At 57.8% G+C, this 18,435-nt stretch overlaps 2 protein-coding genes across 6 annotated transcripts; both read left to right on the plus strand.

Moving 5' to 3' along the window:
* The first annotated feature begins 3,924 nt into the window (after positions 1 to 3,924).
* On the plus strand, positions 3,925 to 8,299 carry TUBB3 (tubulin beta 3 class III). Its single transcript, XM_032230148.1, has 2 exons — positions 3,925 to 6,435; positions 6,732 to 8,299. The coding sequence occupies exons 1-2, from the start codon at positions 6,375 to 6,377 to the stop codon at positions 7,805 to 7,807; spliced, it is 1,137 nt and encodes a 378-aa protein (XP_032086039.1). The 5' UTR covers positions 3,925 to 6,374; the 3' UTR covers positions 7,808 to 8,299.
* Positions 8,300 to 10,352: 2,053 nt separating this feature from the next.
* On the plus strand, positions 10,353 to 17,443 carry DEF8 (differentially expressed in FDCP 8 homolog). Of its 5 annotated transcripts, none has more exons than XM_032230836.1 (12): positions 10,353 to 10,469; positions 12,298 to 12,555; positions 13,172 to 13,269; positions 13,377 to 13,526; positions 13,732 to 13,873; positions 13,995 to 14,159; positions 14,426 to 14,553; positions 15,283 to 15,396; positions 15,533 to 15,613; positions 15,829 to 15,969; positions 16,514 to 16,623; positions 16,734 to 17,443. In XM_032230836.1, exons 2-12 carry the CDS (start codon positions 12,438 to 12,440, stop codon positions 16,825 to 16,827), a joined length of 1,341 nt encoding a protein of 446 aa, XP_032086727.1. In that variant the 5' UTR covers positions 10,353 to 10,469; positions 12,298 to 12,437; the 3' UTR covers positions 16,828 to 17,443. The 5 variants fall into 5 exon arrangements, with proteins under 5 accessions (XP_032086727.1, XP_032086728.1, XP_032086729.1 ...); XM_032230837.1 differs by having other exon boundaries at positions 12,424 to 12,555; XM_032230838.1 differs by having other exon boundaries at positions 12,427 to 12,555.
* Positions 17,444 to 18,435: the final 992 nt, after the last annotated feature.

Here is an 18,435-nt window from a genome sequence, read left to right on the forward strand (position 1 = left end):
GTCAGCGGTTCAAATCTCACCGGCTCAGGGTTGACTCAGCCTTCCATCCTTCCGAGGTGGGTAGAATGAGGACCCGGATTGTTGTTGGGGGCAATATGCTGACTCTCTGTAAACCGCTTAGAGAGGCCTGAAAGGCCTATGAAGCGGTATATAAGTCCACTGCTATTGCTGCTATTGCCCACCCTTGAAGGATGAGAGGGGCCTGAATCAGATTGGGTGGCACGGAGGGCATCCGGGGAGGGAAGGCGAGTGCCAATGAAGCATGATGGTCACAAGAGTTTGGGATCAGAGTGAGAATTGGGACCTCGGATCTGCATCACTCTTTGCAATATTAGTCCATCTCCGTCAGTTGGGTGGGATTTCAGTGTAAGTTCCTTGCAAGGCCCTTGTAGAGGTACCAATCTTTTTTAACCTCATGTTTCTAAAGGGCACATATTTCAAATCCTACTTGGATCAAGGCTCCTCTTGCGGAGGTGAATCCACTCAGGAAGTTAGCTTGATAGGTCAGCTGGGCCTGTGAAGGGGGGCAAGAGGGGGGGTTCTGATGGGGACAAGCAGGCTGCTCTCCAAGGGGCAACAAAAGAAGCAGTTGGTCTGCCTGTGCCATGCCACGGATGGACTTTGCCACTGGATCCCGACAGGGAATCTAACGGGGTGGATTTCACCTGCGACTCTGCAGAGGGAACAAGGGCATTGGTGGGAGGGAGGGAGGGAGGGGTCCAAGGAATGAGATCCATCTTCTACACACCCATTGGGGTTCTATTTCTCCTGTGCGAAATATAATCCTTGCCGTTGTTCCTAAGTAGGCAGGAGATAAAAGGGTTTGCGATTGTTGACTAGGGCTTTGGGGGCGCGGTGGAATCTGGGTGGAAGACGGTGCTGCCTTGCCGTTGTACAGGGTGGGTTTAGGAGGAACTGGGTGGTCGCTCCAGCCAAAGGCATCTGCACGAGGAGATGAACAACAAAGAGGAACATCAAATGGCTCCACCCAGAATGGTCAAAAAAGTCAAGATGGCAGCCACAAGAGAAGGTCACACCTGAAAAAGGGTGGAGTTGCAATGAGAGTCTTGACTTTTAGAACACGTCCTGTGGGCGCCCCTGTCCGTTGCCGTCTGATGCTGGAGAGAGAGCCACTCACATTCCTGATTTTGTTCCAGTCCTTTCCACTCTTCCTTCCCTTCCTTCCTCTCCCACCTTCTAAGCCATCTCTGACCTCCCATCTTACTAAGAAGCGGGGAGGCGTGGGGTGGGGGTGGGGGGAGGAACACGAGGCGTCGAGGTGCAGCTGAAAGGGAAAGGAGACCCTCCGCATTTCTCAGCCAGCCAGCGGGTGTGGGGGGGCGGCCAGGCTGGCTGGGAGTGCACGTCCAGAACCGGGGCCGTCCTCGCTGCCGAGGAGGGAAGCGCGGGGTTCACGCCGGCCCTCGGCGTTCGAGCGGCGGCGAGAGGTGTGGGAGGAGCACGCGCGTTAAGGCCGGCCCTTCTTAGGCTCCGTCCGGCTGGAATCGCGCCCATTAGCAGCAGCGCCAGGAGCGGCCTCGTAGATCCTCAGGAGGGTCTTCTGCTCGGAGGGAGGGGAGCGCAGCTCGCGCGCGCCGCCTTCGCCCCTCCGGTCCGGCCCAAACGCCTCCCGCCCCGCCTCCCGCGCCGTGGCCGGGGGTCGGCTGGCACGCCGGGCTTTGTTCCCCTCCCGCAGGGGAGCCGTGGCGCAGACACAAAAGAGGAGGAGGAGGAGGAGGGGGGCCGTGTCCCTCCCTCTGCCCCCCTCCGGAGAAGCGGGCGGCGGCTGCCTTCGTGGCCCGGCGTCTTTGGGATGCTGGCGCCGGAACAAAGGCTGGGAGCCACCCAAGGTGGGCTGCGGCAGCTCGTTTCGCCTGTCTCCCCCCCCCACACACACACAGGCAAGCGGGCCTTTGTCCGACGCCTCTCCCCCTTTTAAAGCCGCTGTTCTTAGGCCCAAAGCCCCCGCCGCCCGGGCCTCCCTGCGCGCGCCGGCCTGGCTCCGGCGCTGGGAAGTGATCGACCGCGACCCAAGCACTGGAGTCACTCCGGAGTCAGCCTGTCGGCTCGGCTGCAACTCACAAAAAGTCCCTCTGAAAAGCGGGTGGAAAACCAAACAAAGCGACCCCCCCCCCCAGCCGCAGGATAGAAACAACGGCCAGACCCGAAGTCCCCTCGCAATCCCGACTTCTTCTCGCAACGGGGGGGGGGGGGGATGCGGGCCTGAGAAGAGGCGCACTAAAGAAAAAGCCCTCCGCACACGCTCAGAAGCGCTCTTCTCCAGCAGAGCCTGGAGCGAGCCTCGCTGCGTAGCGCCTGGAGGAGGCGAAGCGCCCGATCCCGGGGGGGCAAAGCCAGCGCCGCCTCCCCGCCTGCTGCACGCGCGCCTGGTCCTGATGCTGCAGCCGGTGCAGTATTTTGCAGCGGCGCCTCCGGATTGGCCGAGGCCTCGGCGGTGACGTCAGCGCCCAGCCCGGGTGCAGCAGGCGCCCCCGATAAAACCCGCCGGCAGAGCCCGGCCGCCTCCTCCAATCGCTCCGCGCCCACCGCTCCTGCCGCTGCCCGCCGTCCTCCAGCCCTCCACCGCCGCCGTCGCAGCAGCCCCGCCGCCGGTGCAGCATGAGAGAGATCGTGCACATCCAGGCGGGCCAGTGCGGCAACCAGATCGGAGCCAAGGTAAAGGGGGCGGGGCTCTCTGGCCCGTTCCCCTCCTGCGTGGGGGCTCCCCGGGCTGGCAAGGGGGGCTGCTTGCGGCCTGGCTTCCTGGGGGCGATGCGGGAGGAGGGGGTGGGGGGAGGGCGCGAGTTGAAGGGTGGCCGAAGGGGACTCCTGCCTCCCCCTGCCTCTCAAAGACAAAGCGGGGAGTGGTCTCATTCAGCAGCTGGAAGACCCCCGGATTTCCAGAACAAAGACGTCACCAAGGCCGGACACCTTGACCTTGGTGAGGCCAGAAGCTGAGGGGTTCCTTGTCCCACCGGCTCCTGTCTTCCCTTCCACCAATTTCCCAGCAACCGCTCGGTCTCTCTCTCACCCCTCCGATCTTCCGAGGAGGGGCGTCTCCCTTTCTCTCCTTAGCCGGACAGAATGAAGGCGTGGTGGTGGCCGCTTTGTCTGGCATCTCGGTCCTGAGGGCTGCAAAGTGGGAAGTGGGGAAGGAGAGCCCTGGAAGGGTTTCCCCAGCTTGGCAGGCAGCGCTGACTGGAGGAAGGGGCTCTCCATCCCCTGAAGCCCCTTCCCACTCCCAAGACCCCGGGGCAGCAGACAAAGAGCTGGGGAGACCAATGGGAAAGGACCGGCACTGACTTGGGGAGGCGGTGGGCTGGTGGGAGGAAGGGATTTCCTCCGGGCAGAGCGTGAACGGATCCCAAGAAGGCTCTGCCAAGAGAAGGCAGGGCAGCTGAGACTTTGCAGAGGGTGAGACTCCAGCTGCCGTGACTCAGTGCCACAAAGCTGGCTAATCATCCCACCAGTCCCCTTCCCCCCCCCACCCCCCTTGTGCCTGCTTTGAATAAAAAGAAGGCCAACTCCCTGCAGTGAGACCTCACCACTTAAGGCTCTGCCTATCCCCGTGGGTGGAGAGGAGCACAGCAGCCTGACATCAAATCAGCCTCCCGAGCACTTTGGCAGCTGAGCCCCGGGGAGGGGGGGCTCTTGCCCTCCCTCCCACCCGCCCTCCCTCCTTTGGGGAAGGGCAGCCTGCCTATCTCCTGGTGGAGAGGGGCCCGCCCCTCCAATGAATAATGAGCTCCCCCCTCCCCACCCCTAGGTTTCTGACAAAGGAGCTCGAGTCTTCCAATGGGCTATTATGGGATGGGGGGGGGGCTTTGTCCCAACTCAGCAGCAAGAAAATCTTCCACAACGAAGAAACCTTTTTAAAAGCAGCATTATTATTATTATGTGCACATTATTATTTTATATCGCCAACTTCAGTGAGGGAGAACTACCACATGGAATACCAGTCTTCAGTCTGAGATCTTATCAAATTCTGAATTAAGTTTCACTGCTAACAAATTAAATGGGATACTCTTTAAATTACCCAAGTTACATAATCTTTATACCCCCCCCCCCATGAGATTCACCAGAGTGACAGCTAGCCTGTCGTGAAAAGTGATGCGGGGAGGGGGAGAGCTTCCCCCCCCAATCATGGGCTATTTAAGCAGCCTCATGCATATGCTAGTTATGGTGAATAATCCATTGCAACCCACAGATCCCGTAAGTGAGAATTGATCAAGGCAGAACTGAGACTGGCCTTCCACATCCCCAGTGCCCAGGAAGGAGATGTAAGAGGAGGCCTTGAGGGTCAGTTTTGACGTATGACCAGAGTCCCACATCAGTGCACCCCCAGGGGAGGAGTTTTGTTGTATGACCCAGAAGAGGATCTGATTTCCTCGGGGCAACCAGTCCCACTTCTTCCTATCATGCGACTGGCTCTTCACTGAACAGATCTTACAACTCTAGGAAGGCTACCCAGCTACGCCAGGTTGAAGTTGCATAAGAAGCTGCAGTCAGCTGCCCATCTCAGCCTGCCTGCCTCCCTCGCTTGGGCCTCAGCAGACAAACCCGATCCCTCTGGGATATCTCAGCCTCCACTAGGCTGAACCGGGGGTTCAGCTGGGCTTCCACAGCCCAGATCAAGGCAGCAGGCCAGGTCACAAAAAGGCTGGTCCTCCTCTAGCTGAAGTTCTTGGCTCCCTGGCTGAAGGCAAAAGGCAGCGTAGGCAGTTTTGCCGCTCAAGACTCTTGGTGGCTCTGCAGTTTCCCATTCTTGTACAATGCCACATCTGCAGGGGACGCAGCAGTGCTGCTGCACGGACGCTCACAGCGCTCCTGACCTTGCCGGTGAGGAGGGGCTCCCTGGCAATCGCAGCTCCATCAGGCCTCCCTGATCCGCAAACCACTTAGAGGTGGTGCAGTCTCCTCCACTCGGATCGTCCTCATTCCACAATGGAAGAGCAGGATCTTTAAATCAATAACAATTCCATCCAGAGAAGCTGCGACTGTCACCTGTGGGAACGCTGCTCAGCCCTTGTTTACAAGATCGAGCCTTTGTTCCAAGTGCTAGAAACCGGATCCTGGTGAGCTGTTGCCCTTCAAGGCTCTCTGGGGAACGTGTGACGTCCTTGCTGCAGTCCGCATCCGACTGTTGATCCCAGTGTATTTGCACCAATGCCCAGAAGTCAAGCGCTTTCTCTCTCAATTGGATTAGTCTGCAGAAACGGATCTGCTCTCCCCGACCGGATTTCAAGGGCAAAATGTCGTGTTCCCTTTTTCAGCTTGTTCTTGTAGCCTAATGGTCTTTCGGACTGGGGCCAGATGTGCCTTGACAGCTAAGTACCTTGGGAGCTCAGAGAAGCTGGGATGTGATGACAACCCTCCCCCCTTCCCCCATGTACGGCAGGAGAAGGGATGGTTTCAGCACCATGGTCAGGTCCCTTGACTCGCATGCATGGCTCCTAGGGAAGAGGTCATTGACTTGGCTGATTGGGCAAAATCTCCTGGGTTTTCTGGAGGAAAGGTTGCCAGTTGAGTTTTCTGGCAAAAGGAGAAGCAACTTGGAATGTTTTTTGAAGTATAACAGCAGAATAAATCTCCTAGTAGTGCTCTGATTCCAATTTGTAGAAGGTATCAGAACCATGTGTCTCATTTTTTCCTAATCTCTTGTTCTTTCCTCAGTTCTGGGAGGTGATCAGTGATGAGCATGGGATAGACCCCAGTGGGAACTATGTCGGGGACTCTGATCTGCAGCTGGAAAGGATCAGTGTGTACTACAATGAAGCCTCCTGTAAGCTCTGCTCCCTACCTAACCCGTCTTTTCTGACACCAGGAATTTCCCTCCGGTCCTTTCATGGAAATTACCCAGGCCAACCATCCCATTTGACCTCCGGGTCTTTCCCTCCAGCAGCTTCAATGCTACCGGGGAGAAAATGAAGTCTGCACAAAGATGGCCTCACAACCATTTTTATCTAGCCCACACGGTGCTGGCATTGAGAACAAGGATGTGGCTGATGGGTTCCCAATCCAGGAGGGAGGTCATTTGGCCATGCACCTTTTCAGCATAGCACCGTCAGTAGGAGGAGGCATAAAGGGGTGGTAAAGGAGGGGCTTTGGGCCCTCCTGTGCAGGGTTTTCAATGAGACTCTTGGCAAAGGAAGCCATGCGGGTTGTCCGCCAGCATGGAGCAAATGTTGAGGGACTGTACTCTGCCCCTCTGTAGATCCCTGGAGGAGTGGCGGGAGGAGCCGTGCGGAATGGATGCAAGTGCCTGCTGGTGGATGAGCCATCTGGGTTAGTTCTTTCAAGGGAAAACGCTCTTTCTCTTTCCAGCTCACAAATACGTCCCCAGGGCGATCCTGGTGGACCTGGAACCTGGCACCATGGACAGTGTTCGCTCAGGCGCTTTTGGACACCTCTTCAGACCAGACAACTTCATCTTTGGTATTGTCCCTCTTTGTGCTCCTCTTGGCCAGATCCCCCCCCTCCCTCCCTAACCCAGCTCCACACCCTGGAGATGGCATAGCTTCCCTTTCGGAATGGAAGGGCCCTGGGGGTGGGAGTGACTCTGAAGGGGAACCAGCTGGGCCAAAGGCAATGAGAGGCACAGGAGCTCCATCCCAGACTAGCATTCTTCTTCAAGGCCGCCTTGGTTTCTGAGGCAGAATCGGGTACTTTTAGGCGAGGAAAAATGCAGGCTGGTTACCCATCAAACAGGTCTCTCAATTCTTCCTCCACAGGTCAAAGCGGTGCAGGGAACAACTGGGCCAAGGGCCACTACACAGAAGGCGCCGAGCTGGTGGATTCCGTCCTGGACGTGGTGAGAAAGGAATGTGAAAACTGCGACTGCCTGCAAGGCTTCCAGCTCACCCACTCCCTCGGTGGGGGTACAGGATCTGGCATGGGGACCCTCCTTATTAGCAAAGTCCGTGAAGAATACCCGGACCGGATCATGAACACTTTCAGCGTGGTGCCTTCCCCCAAAGTATCTGACACTGTGGTAGAGCCTTACAACGCCACCCTGTCTATCCACCAGCTGGTGGAAAACACAGATGAGACCTACTGTATCGACAATGAAGCCCTCTACGACATCTGCTTCCGGACCCTCAAGTTGGCCACCCCGACCTACGGAGACCTCAATCACCTGGTTTCTGCCACCATGAGTGGTGTGACCACCTCTCTGAGATTCCCAGGGCAGCTCAATGCAGATCTGCGCAAACTGGCGGTCAACATGGTTCCCTTCCCTCGCCTCCACTTCTTCATGCCTGGCTTCGCACCCCTGACGGCCCGTGGGAGCCAACAGTACCGAGCCCTCACTGTGCCTGAGCTCACGCAGCAGATGTTTGATGCCAAGAACATGATGGCCGCCTGCGATCCCCGCCACGGTCGCTACCTCACTGTGGCCACCGTCTTCAGAGGACGCATGTCCATGAAGGAGGTGGACGAGCAGATGCTCGCCATCCAGAGCAAGAACAGCAGCTACTTTGTGGAATGGATCCCCAACAACGTCAAGGTAGCCGTATGCGACATCCCTCCCCGCGGCCTGAAGATGTCTTCCACCTTCATTGGCAACAGCACCGCCATCCAGGAGCTCTTCAAGCGCATCTCAGAGCAGTTCACGGCCATGTTCCGGCGCAAAGCCTTCCTCCACTGGTACACGGGGGAGGGCATGGACGAGATGGAGTTCACGGAGGCCGAGAGTAACATGAATGACCTGGTCTCCGAGTACCAGCAGTACCAAGATGCCACCGCTGAAGAGGAAGGAGAGATGTACGAAGATGACGAGGAAGAGTCCGAAGCCCAGGGTGCCAAGTGAGGGCCCGGCCACCCTCCCCCCTCCCTGGGAAGAAGCCACCCTTGGCACCATTATTCTGTGGCTCACCTCCACCTGCCAACTTTCCCATCTGATGAGTTTTAGACAACCAGCTTCTAGTTATTTCTGATTCAAGCGTTCCAAAACTTAAAAATTCAGTATTCGACCATCTTTTCTTTCTGCTCCCCAATCTCGTTTTTTGAGTTAGTGCAAGTCCCAAAATTAGTCACTTTGATAAATTCAAGGATCCTGTTCTTTACTTTGTACTGGTCTGTGTCTATTTTTATGTTTTGGAATACTTAATAAATTTGTTGCTGTCCAGCTTGTGGCCTGTCTGCTTTCTCCCTCTTGGCAGTTGGGTCAGCAAATATGGGCATATGAGATGCCCCCCCTTCCTTTGGCCCCTCCTTGGGTGGGCTTTGCGTGTGGTCAGGAGCAAGAGGATGCTGGACCGTTGCAGTCTTTTCCCTGCCGGGCCATCCCTGGGTTTGCTTGCGGAGCTGGATAGAAGGGCTGCTGGACAGATCCTGGAGACGAGCCAGAGAGATCAGGCAGTCACGGCCAGATGGACCTGTGTGAAGGGCAAAGGGATCCGAGTCTTTGCCTCTGCTGGGCCGGCCAAAGTACAATGGTGGGAGGTCAGAAGGGTTAGTGTATCCTTGGCTGAATACCGACAGCGAGCCCGAGAGACGTCCATGGGTGCCCCGCCTGCACCTGCCCCCTTGGGACCTCAGTGCCACATCTAGCAGCGGTTGCCGTGTTGTCAAAGGCCTCCACTTTAGACTCGTCCCGCTAGTCAGACGGGGGCCACACAAGGCCTCACTTTCTCTCCCGGCTTCTCTTTGAGGCTCACTTGGTTTTGCTGCCAGGGAGAAGGCAGTTCTTCCCGAGCTCAGCTGGGGGGGCACAAAAAGCCCTTCTCTGCCTCCCTTTGCTGCAGCCTGTGAGCTTGTGCTGTGCCGGCCCTTCCCCATTCCTCACTCTCAGAAACACGAGGAGGAGGAGGAGGCGCCTTTCCCAGGTCGAGAGCCCAGAAAGGTTGGCAGTCAACAAGCCGTGACTGAGGGGCTGGGGGGCATTCGGAGAAGCCACTCCCACCCTCTGCTCATGTCTGCAGAGAAAATATTTCTCAGGGCTGTCCTTAAAACACGGAGGCGCCTTCCGCCTTGGCCCACGGGAGTCTGCTTCAGGAGAACACAGAGAGGTTTCCGGGTGCAAGCCTTTTCTCCTGGCCCAGGAGAAGGGGGGTGAGCCCCACCAGGGCTCTGGCAAAGTGCCCAGCAGACCCCTCCCTCCCTCCTCCCTCCCCTCCCTCTGGTCTCACTTCTTCCCATGGGAACCCTAATGCACACCACTAACAAGGGCATCCGGCTATTTCCCTTGTGGTTTGGCAGGCGGAGCGGGGGGGGGGGGGCATGACTGCAGCAGGAGTCAAAAGAGGGAAGATGGCACTTGCACGCAATGCAATGCACATAGGTAAACAAGAGGCGGGGCTTAAGTTCTGTGGTCACAACCACCCCCTACTCCCCATAAAGCCTTTCTCCACCCATAACCCCAGACTCCAGGCCCTGCCTGACTGAAAAGAAAGGAAAAGTCTTGAGCCATCAGAGGAGCTCCGTGCTGAAGCCATAAATGTAACTCTACCACGCCTCCTCCCTCCTCTGGACAGTCAACCCAGCTTTTGAATTGGGTTGCAAAGAGTGTGTGTGTGTGTGCACTGCTTGTGCCACTGCCAGCCTGTTCTCAAAGAGGCAGCTGCACCCCCATCAAGGACTTGCATATTAACCAGGAAGGCAGGAAATGCTCAGAAGGCAATTTGCCTCATTTCTTCTTTGAGCTGAACCGGCCGAGAGGAAGGCGATTCTTGCAATTCTCTTCAAGTGAATGGATGGATGGGGGTTATGCTTCAACTAGGCCGGAGAAAACAAACTCCAGGCTCCCCAAATGGAGCTTTTCCTTCCTTCCAGACCATGGACTGGGGGGGGGGGTGAGGGGGGCTGGCTAGAGGAGGCTCTCAGTGGCCCTCAGTCCTTGAAGAAGCCAACTTCGGCCCAAGCAAGGCCGGCTGGGAGTCAAAGACAACCCCCCCTCCCTCCCCGCTTGGCCACCAGGACACCAAAGCTATGAGCCATCGGTGGCCTACTTACTTGGGGGGGGGGATTGGCTCCTCCTGTGCAGAGAAGGGGGGCTTCCTCTTCAGCAGCGGGGGGAGTCCCTCGGGGCCTGCCTCACCTTCAGCTGCGGGACCTGCATAAGCAATCAGGGTGGGGATTCCCCCCCCCCACCGCACCCCAGCGCCTCTCAAAAGCAACGGCGCACTTCGGGGGCTCCTGGTCTTTTCGGCCGGGCTTTTCCCCGGGTCTGACGACGCCTCGGGCGTTGTAAGAGTGAGAAAGGCGGGCGGAGACCGAGGCGAGCGTGGGAGCAGAAGAGACCGCCCGGGCGACCGGGGGAGGCGGCCTCGGGCACGGCTGAGGCGGCGCGCGGGGTCCGGCGATGGGCCGCGCTCCTCCGACCGCGCGGGGGCAGCAGCGGGGGGCGCGGGCGCTCCGGGCGCGCTGGGCTGAGCGGGCGGCGGGCTACAATGTAGCGAGCGGAGGAAGCGGCGCGTCCGGGCCAGCCGACCGGGCCGGGCCGGGCCCCTCCCCTCCCCATGGGCGCGCAGGTAAGGGCAGCTCCCTCCGGCCGTGGCCTTCGCGGCGGGGCTCCCGGGGCTCCCGGGCCTGGCAGCGGCCGGCCGCGGGCACGGAGGGGGCTCCTCCCGTGCCCGCCACGGGCTGCCTTCGGGGCGGGGGGCTCTCCGCCCCCAGCGGCCTCCGGTTGGGCGCAGTCGGCTGCCTCCACTCCGAGGTCGCATCGCCCGGCGGCCTCGTCCCAGTGGCAAAGCCGCCGCAAGCCGCCAGGGGCGAAGCCATCCGGCCCAATGCAGGCGGGCATCGGGCGCTTTCCCTGAACCGGTGCCCGTGGCCGTGCAAAGCCCCCCTCCGCCTCCGGTCCCCTTGCCTCGGGCTTCCCACGGAGAGAAGTCAGCCGCTCCCGCCCGCCTCGGCCCGTGGCCTGCTTGGGCTGCCTCCGTGCGGTGTGCGAGGGGCCTGCTTTGGGGGGCCGACTCTGGGCCCTTGCTTGCCCGTTCGGGCGGTGGCGAGAGCAGGCCGGCGTATCGCCTGAAAGCCTTCGGGGCTCCTCCGGTCTACAGGGGCCAGGACGAGGGCGAGGTGGGGGGGCGCTTCTCCCGGAGCGCAGGAAAGAGAGCCTGGCCGATTCCCCTGAGCGGCGTCCAGCAGCTGAGCCTTCGACGGCGGCTTTTGTCTTTGGGTGATGCGGGAAGGGAGCCGCGGAGTTTTGGCTTCTCCTTGTGGGCAATTAAACAGCGACGGTTCAAAGATCAGCATTTTATTCGGTAGCGATTCAGGCTTAGCCTCATTATTTATAATGGTTTTAAGTCCCGGGTTCTCCAAGTGGTGATTTTATACCAAATTCAAGAATTTCAGCAAAAGATTTTTCATGTTTAATTCTAATTCTCCTTTCTGGCATTCTTGGGGTCTGCTCTTTAAACACTCAGATTCATGCTGAGCTGATGGTGGCTTCCCCGTAAAGTTATTCAGCAGACACTCGGTAGAAACAGCAGGGTGCTACTCCTTCCGTCCTCTGTGTCCCCCTCCCCACTCTCTCTCTCTCTCTCTGTGAGTGTGTGTGTGTGTGTGTGATAAAAGCTACACCATCATCATCATCATCACCAGGCAGACTTTTCTGGGTGAGGATCCACCCAGCTGATAGGCTCAACAAAGCAGGGATGCTCTGGATGATGTCATTTTAAATCCTGCTCCAGGAAATGAGGCAGAACAAGAGAGTAAAAGAGGGAACGTGGTGGGTTGAAGTCCTTTGTCAGATGCCCCCTCCCCATAGAGAGAGTAATGGGGTCAGCATCACAGAAGCATAGCGCCTCTCCCCCCCCTTTTTCTCTGCCTTTTGTGCTGTTCAGGGACCCCAAGGGGGGGCACCTTCGTGCTGTCTTGGCTACAGACTCATTCAGCTCCCTTCCCTTTTCTGTCTGCCCTCAGCCTGGAGCCCCCTAAATCTGCCTTGGTGGTTGTGCAAGGAGGCTCAGGATTCTTTGCCTGGAGGAGGCTGTGACTTTGCCCTGCCAGGTTCCCAAAGTTGAAGATCACAGGACACTGAAATTGGGGTTCGGAGATTTTGCACCCCAAACTGCCAATAGCTCTGAACTGTAGAAGTGATCCTGGTGGATCAGGAGGAGGTGGGGGGAGGACTTGGCAGCCCCGCCCTTTCTGGAAGTCTGGAGTCCTCCGTTCTCTCTGAGCTCGGTTGTTTTCTTGCAAGGTTCCTTCCTGGAATTCTTGCTCGTTCCTAGGACATGACTGGCAGCAACCGTGTTGCTCCAGAAAGTGCTCTCAACTGTCAGATGTGTTTGTGGCTCTGCAAAGCACATGGGGACCGTCTGAGCCTGCAGAACCGGCATTTCTGCCTCCCAGGATGTCAACAAGCCTTGAGAGGCTGGGAGGAGCTGCTGGGAAGCTTTTGGAAGGCCGAGACCCCGGCCCTGGGTGAAGCATGCTTGGGTGGCGGCTCAGGCTCTTCCCCCTGGCCTTGGCTCCCAGCAGGTTGGACTGCTATGGAATATGATGAGAAGCTGGCCCGTTTCCGGCAGGGCCACCTCAACCCGTTCGACAAGGCCCCACTGCAGAATCAGCAGGAGCAGAAGAGAGCCGGAGAGGATTTTCCCCAGAAAGGTGAGCTGCCCCCTGGCACGTTTTCTCCCTGGGGAGGACTTGGCACCACTGGATCTAGTCTGGATCCAAGAGTATTTTACATCCGTTCCCCTAAAGACTGGATCCATACCCTCTGGAAACGTGAGGGCGGGGTCTCCCTGGCCAAGGGCTCCCCATCAGTGTCAGCCGGTATCCAGCTGCTGGGACAGGTGAAGGGCTCTGCCTGAAAATCCCAAAGCTGCCATGGCAGCCTTAATTTCTGAAGCGGAGCCCCAGATGGCTGCTGTCCCATTTTGCCACGGGCTGAGTAGAGAAATGGGCCCTCCCGTTTTCCAACATGACATCTGTGGCCACTTCCTGCCCTTGAATTGGACCTGTCCACTGGGACTGGCCTTGGGGTGGGGGGTTCCGGTCAGAGGTGGATGCAGCTGACCAGCTGCTAGTTTTGCCAAGGCTGGGGGGCTCCAGACTTCCGAAAGAAGGAAGCGGTGACCTTTGGCTCTAGCAGGCCAGGCCCAGGGAGCCCAGGCGGACAAAGATTGCGGGATGCTCCGAGGCCGAGCTATCCTGGCAAGGCTCTGCGTGCTGAGCAGGCTTCTCTGAAGGCTGCTTTTCTCCCCCCCCCCCCTCCATGTAGATGTGAATCTGGGATTGTCTCCGGAGGATCCAGTGTTCCCTTGCTCAGAGCGCACCATGGATCTGGGCTTGGCCGAGGACCATTTCTCGCGGCCAGTGGTGAGAAGGCCGCCTTTTGGGGTGGGTGGGAGAGGAGATGATGGGAAACATCTGCAGGCCAGGAGCTTTTGGCACAGGCTGGACGCCCCTCTGCTCTTCCCCTGCAGGGCCTCTTCCTGGCCTCGGACGTGGAGCAGCTGCGGGTGGCCATCGAAGAGTGGAAGCAGCGGATCCTGGAGCTGCCCGATAACTCCGAGAAGCAGAAGGATGCCGTGGTGCGGCTCATCCACCTGCGGCTGCGGCTCCAGGAGCTGAAGGTGCGGAACGGGCCGGGGAGGGGGTCCTCAGCTGCGAGCCGAGGATGGGTGGTGGGCTGCACTTGCTCCATCCCAAATATCTGCATCCCTGGGAGGCCTTGCAGCACTCCAAGGAGAGGGCAGGGCTTCCCCTCCCTCCAGCCGAATGGCCCCAGGGGGCTTTTGGCTCAAAGGACCCCCCCTCCTGCTTCCCCCTCCCCTCCAGGACCCCAGTGAGGATGAGCCCAACATCCGGGTGATCCTGGAGCACCGCTTCTACAAGGAGAAGAGCAAGGGGGTGAAGCAGACCTGTGACAAGTGCAGCACCGTCATCTGGGGGCTGCTCCAGACCTGGTACACCTGCACGGGTGAGCATTCCCCCTGCCCTGCCTTGCTACAGAGCCTGGTTCTGGCCAGGACGAGCACCGGCCTTCCCGCCCACAAGCTCTGGGTTCAGGTCAGGCTGCGCTTCCTTCTCCCTCCTTCCAGGCTGCTCCTATCGCTGCCACAGCAAGTGCCTGGACCTCATCACCAAGCCGTGTGTGCGCTCCAAGGTCAGCCACCAGGCCGAGTATGAGCTGAGCATCTGCCCGGAGACGGGCCTGGACAGCCAGGACTACCGCTGTGCCGAATGCCGGGCACCCATCTCTCTGCGTAAGCAAGGAGCAGGGGGACTGAACCGGAAGCCGCCCCGGGTGGAGCTCCTGCTTCGCTTGCCAGGAGGCCTTGCCGAGGAAGGGCCAATTCCAGCCATTTGGGCCTGGCCAGCAGATGTGACTTTCGGGCTCCCCTCTCTCACTCCAGCTGTCTTGGAGGGGAAGACCCCACCATAAGGTGGCTCTTTATTGTCCCAGCGGCTGGGACCCACCCAGCTTCACAAGGACTCCCTGCTCACCTGGCTTCCTCTCTTCCTGCCACAGGTGGGATCCCAGGGGAGGCTCGTCAGTGTGACTACACAGGCCTCTATTACTGCAGCAGCTGCCACTGGAATGACCAAGCTGTCATCCCCGCCAGGGTCATCCACAACTGGGACTTTGAGCCCCGCAAGGTAAGCAGCCGCTTTAGGAAGGATCAAAGTTGAGGAGCCCTCCCACACGCAGCCGGCTGTTGGGGACGGAACGTGCCCGTGTCACGGCTGTGGGACAGAAGAAGAGCCAGTCTGAAGGACAAGCTGGTGTCCTTCAGTTGTGTTGAGCCACAATTCCCACCATCCCTTGACAGGGTAGCCAGCTGAGGTCATACGTCCAGACCAAACTGGTGGGAGAAAACGAGCTGCCTGGACTGTGGGCAGAGCAGGAGGGATGGGATGAGAGATGCTTTGCAGAGCAGGGGACAAAGCAGGGGCCCCCTTCCTGGGGGAGAGCCTGGGCCTTGCACTTGGGTGAAATGCAGATGGGTCTTGCCAGGCATCCGTGGGCTGGGGGCTTCCCGTCCGCCTCCCTAGGTGAGTGAAGACACTTTCTATGGGGCCCCATTATCCAGGGGAGGCAGAGAGGAAGCGCCCTGCCCAGATCCCATCCCACACAGAGCTCTCCGTTTATCCGGGAGTGGGGCAGGCTGGACCTCCTCTGATGCCCTACTTCAGTGGTTCCCAAACTTGGCAACTTTAAGACTTGTGAACTTCAACTCCCAGAATTCTCCAGCCAGCAGAATTCTGGGAGTTGAAGTCCACAAGTCTTAAAGTTGCCAAGTTTGGGAACCACTGCCCTACTTAGTCGCAGACCTTCCCTGCAGTGCGGGGCTACTGTCTGCTTCAGGAGGCCAATGCGATTTTCAGGTCTCTCGGTGTAGCATGCGCTACTTGGTGCTAATGGTGTCCCGGCCGGTCCTCAAATTGCGGGAGACCAACCCTCTTCTCTTCAATTACGTCGAGGAGCTGGTGGAGATCCGGGTGAGTATTTGGAGGGCTGGAAGTGGGGCTAGGAGGCCTCCGTGGATTCTAAAGCATCGTCTCCTGAGCTGGTCTTCTCACCTGGAACCAGAGTGTGGGTTGAGCAACCGCTTCTCGATCGGGTCTCCCCCTTCAGAAACTGCGTCAGGACATCCTGCTCATGAAGCCCTACTTCATCACCTGCAAGGAGGCCATGGAAGCTCGGCTGCTGCTCCAGGTCAGAGGAAGCAGCTGTCCAACCGGGGCCCATGGGCCTCTTCAAAGCATGGGGCCGGTGGGCGGTTGGATTGGGGTTTTTGCTTTCCTAGGTGGGAAAGGGCGTGAAAAGACCATCTGGCTAAGGCCGTGTGCTCCCTTCCCATTCTCAGCCTTCGCTCTCCTCCCACCTCTTCACTTGCCCCCCGCCCCCTAAAGTCTTGTGCCTCCCTCCAGCTGCAGGACCGGCAGCACTTTGTGGAGAATGACGAGATGTACTCCCTGCAAGACCTGATGGATATCAACGCTGGGCGGCTCAGCTGCTCCCTGACGGAGATCCACACACTCTTTGCCAAGCACATCAAACTGGACTGTGAGGTAAGGCTGGCTGGGTGGGAAACAGCCGCCCAAGAGAGGCTTTGGCAGAGAGGTGCCAGGAGGCTCTTAGAGGCCGCGTCCTCACTGCCAGTTGCTGCAGGAGTATTTTACTTATTTACTTATTTTAGAGTAAAAATAAAAATAAGCCGGTGAAGGAAGAAAGGAAGATGATCTTGGTGAAACATGCAGGAGCTGTTGCCTAACAAACGGCTCCAAAATATGTTTTTAAGTCCAGAACTATAAGGTAAAGCCAGGAAGAGGTTCAGGTGGAATCTCCCAGATTCATCGGCGCATAAGAAGAGGAGGTGCATCACAATCACACTCGCACACTTCAAGAAGCCCTCTAAAAATATCTCTGTCATGTTGAGCTTTACTTTTCTCTAGAATATTTTGTATTGGAACACACACACACCCTTCTATGTCTGTCTATATGAGGGTTGCAGGTATTTGGCAGCACAGGGCTGGTAGTTGTGTGAAGGGCACGTCCATGGAGGGGCTTGGATTGGCACCGTGGCTCACCAGCTTCCCTTTTTCCTTCTCACAGCGGTGCCAAGCAAAAGGCTTTGTGTGTGAGCTCTGCAAGGAGGGAGATGTGCTCTTCCCCTTTGACAGCCACACCTCAATGTGCACAGACTGTTCGGCTGTCTTCCACAGGTGAGTGCGGGCATTTGGGACTGCCTGCCGCCTCTAGTGCTGAAGAAGAGAAGGCTGGTGGCCCCTCCAGAAGGAGGAAGCTAACGGGCCCTTTGTCTTTCCTCTCCCAGGGACTGCTTCTACGACAACTCCACGACATGCCCCAAATGCGCTCGGCTCACTCTCAGGAAAGAGTTGTTGCTCAATAGGGAGCTGCAAGCCTAAGTGTGACTTCTCTGAAATGGAGGGGATGACAGCAAAACCACGGAGTCCCCAGCTTGCCTGTGACTTACCTGTCCTTCTTGAAGGGAAGAAGCTCAGACTGGAGAGGAAAGAAGCCTGCCAGAGGAGGGCGAGATGGGGATGCCACGCTCAAGCTGGAGAAGGATGCTGCCTCTCCGCCTCTGGACAGATGTCAGGATTCTCCTTGAGTTTCCAAGTCTGAGGGAGTTTAGTCTTGGCTGCAACTGGCAAAGGTGGAGCAGTGGCTGCCAGATGAGCTTATGGGAAATGGTCACCACCTCCCCTCAGTAACTGGGCAATCTCATCCCTGCTTGGCTGGCACGGAGTCCAGCTGTCCTGGCTTCCCTACAGACCATGATAGTTGAGCCAAGCCAATGGCTGTAGAAATGGTGGCATTTGGAAAGTTGTTCCTTTGACCTGGAGAGGCTTGGTTTTCCTTTCCCATCCGCCCAGCCCACGATGGAGGCAATTGCCAAGACTGGATATACTGCAGAATAGTCTCTGCAGCCATGAAGAGAGACTATGGGACTCTTTATACCACAGTAATTTATCACAAGCACTAAAATCACTTTAAATAAAGCTAAGCGTAAATATTAAAGTCTGATGTGGTTGTAGGCTGCTTTCGATGTTGTTTCTCTCCTCTCCAAAAATATTTTTATATTTCATTCTCTAAAAGTGGTTAACTGAAAAAAAAATCCAGTTTTAGGTACAGTTCCAGCTCTTCTTGTGTCTTCTGACAGCCAGCAGGGAGGCCGTGGGGGGCAGCAGCATCTTCCATGCAAGCCTCGGGGCCTAAACGTAGCCTTGGTTGTGAGTCTTCTCACTGCTGCGTCATCTACTCTTTCAACAAAGCCACGGGCGGTGGCCATCATGACCTGCGGCACCTCTTCCCTTGCATAAATTTGGGTCATTTGGGGTTCTGACGTTGGCATATTATAGGGAGACGAGAACATCCTGATTGAGGCCTGCATTTAGCCCACCAGGCTTTCAAGACATTCCTGGAGATGCTTTGGGAGGTTATGCATCCTAGTTCAGAAGAGGAAATTTGTAGACATTTGGTCCATGATGTCTCCTGGGGAAAAAAGGGGGTCTCGGAGACTAATTTATAATCCACTAAAAAGAAGGAGGGCCGAGGAGCAAGTTTGTCTTGATTTTGCCCCCCACCTCACAATAAACCAGCCCCCAGAAAAGAATGAAGCCTATGATCCTCTCTCGTCTTCGTAGCAGCTTGGAGAATCCAGGGAAAGGGGAGCAAAGTTTGGTGGAGGGCAGTTGCCCCCCGAACGGATGGCTCCAAACTCCCGTTAGCGGCCGGCTATCCAGTTAAAAGCTAACGCTCCCGAAGGGCGCCAGGTTGGAGCGCCTCCAGTGAGGGGGACGGTGGGAGGGATGTAGAGGCGGAACCGAAGGTCTCGTGCTGGGATGCCCGCCGGTCTGCTTTTCCAGTGACACGGAGGCCCCCCCGCCGCCTTCTGGGAAGGGCTGCTCCCACGCCTGCGCAGTTGGACCCATCGCGGACCGCGGCCGGTGTCCGAGGCGCTGCCGCGACGGTCGCCCTGCAGGAGGCCCGGCCGCAGTCGGGAGGGCGGC

Source organism: Thamnophis elegans, chromosome 14 (assembly GCF_009769535.1).
Source record: "Thamnophis elegans isolate rThaEle1 chromosome 14, rThaEle1.pri, whole genome shotgun sequence".
In the NCBI taxonomy this organism is placed as follows: Eukaryota; Metazoa; Chordata; class Lepidosauria; order Squamata; family Colubridae; genus Thamnophis; species Thamnophis elegans.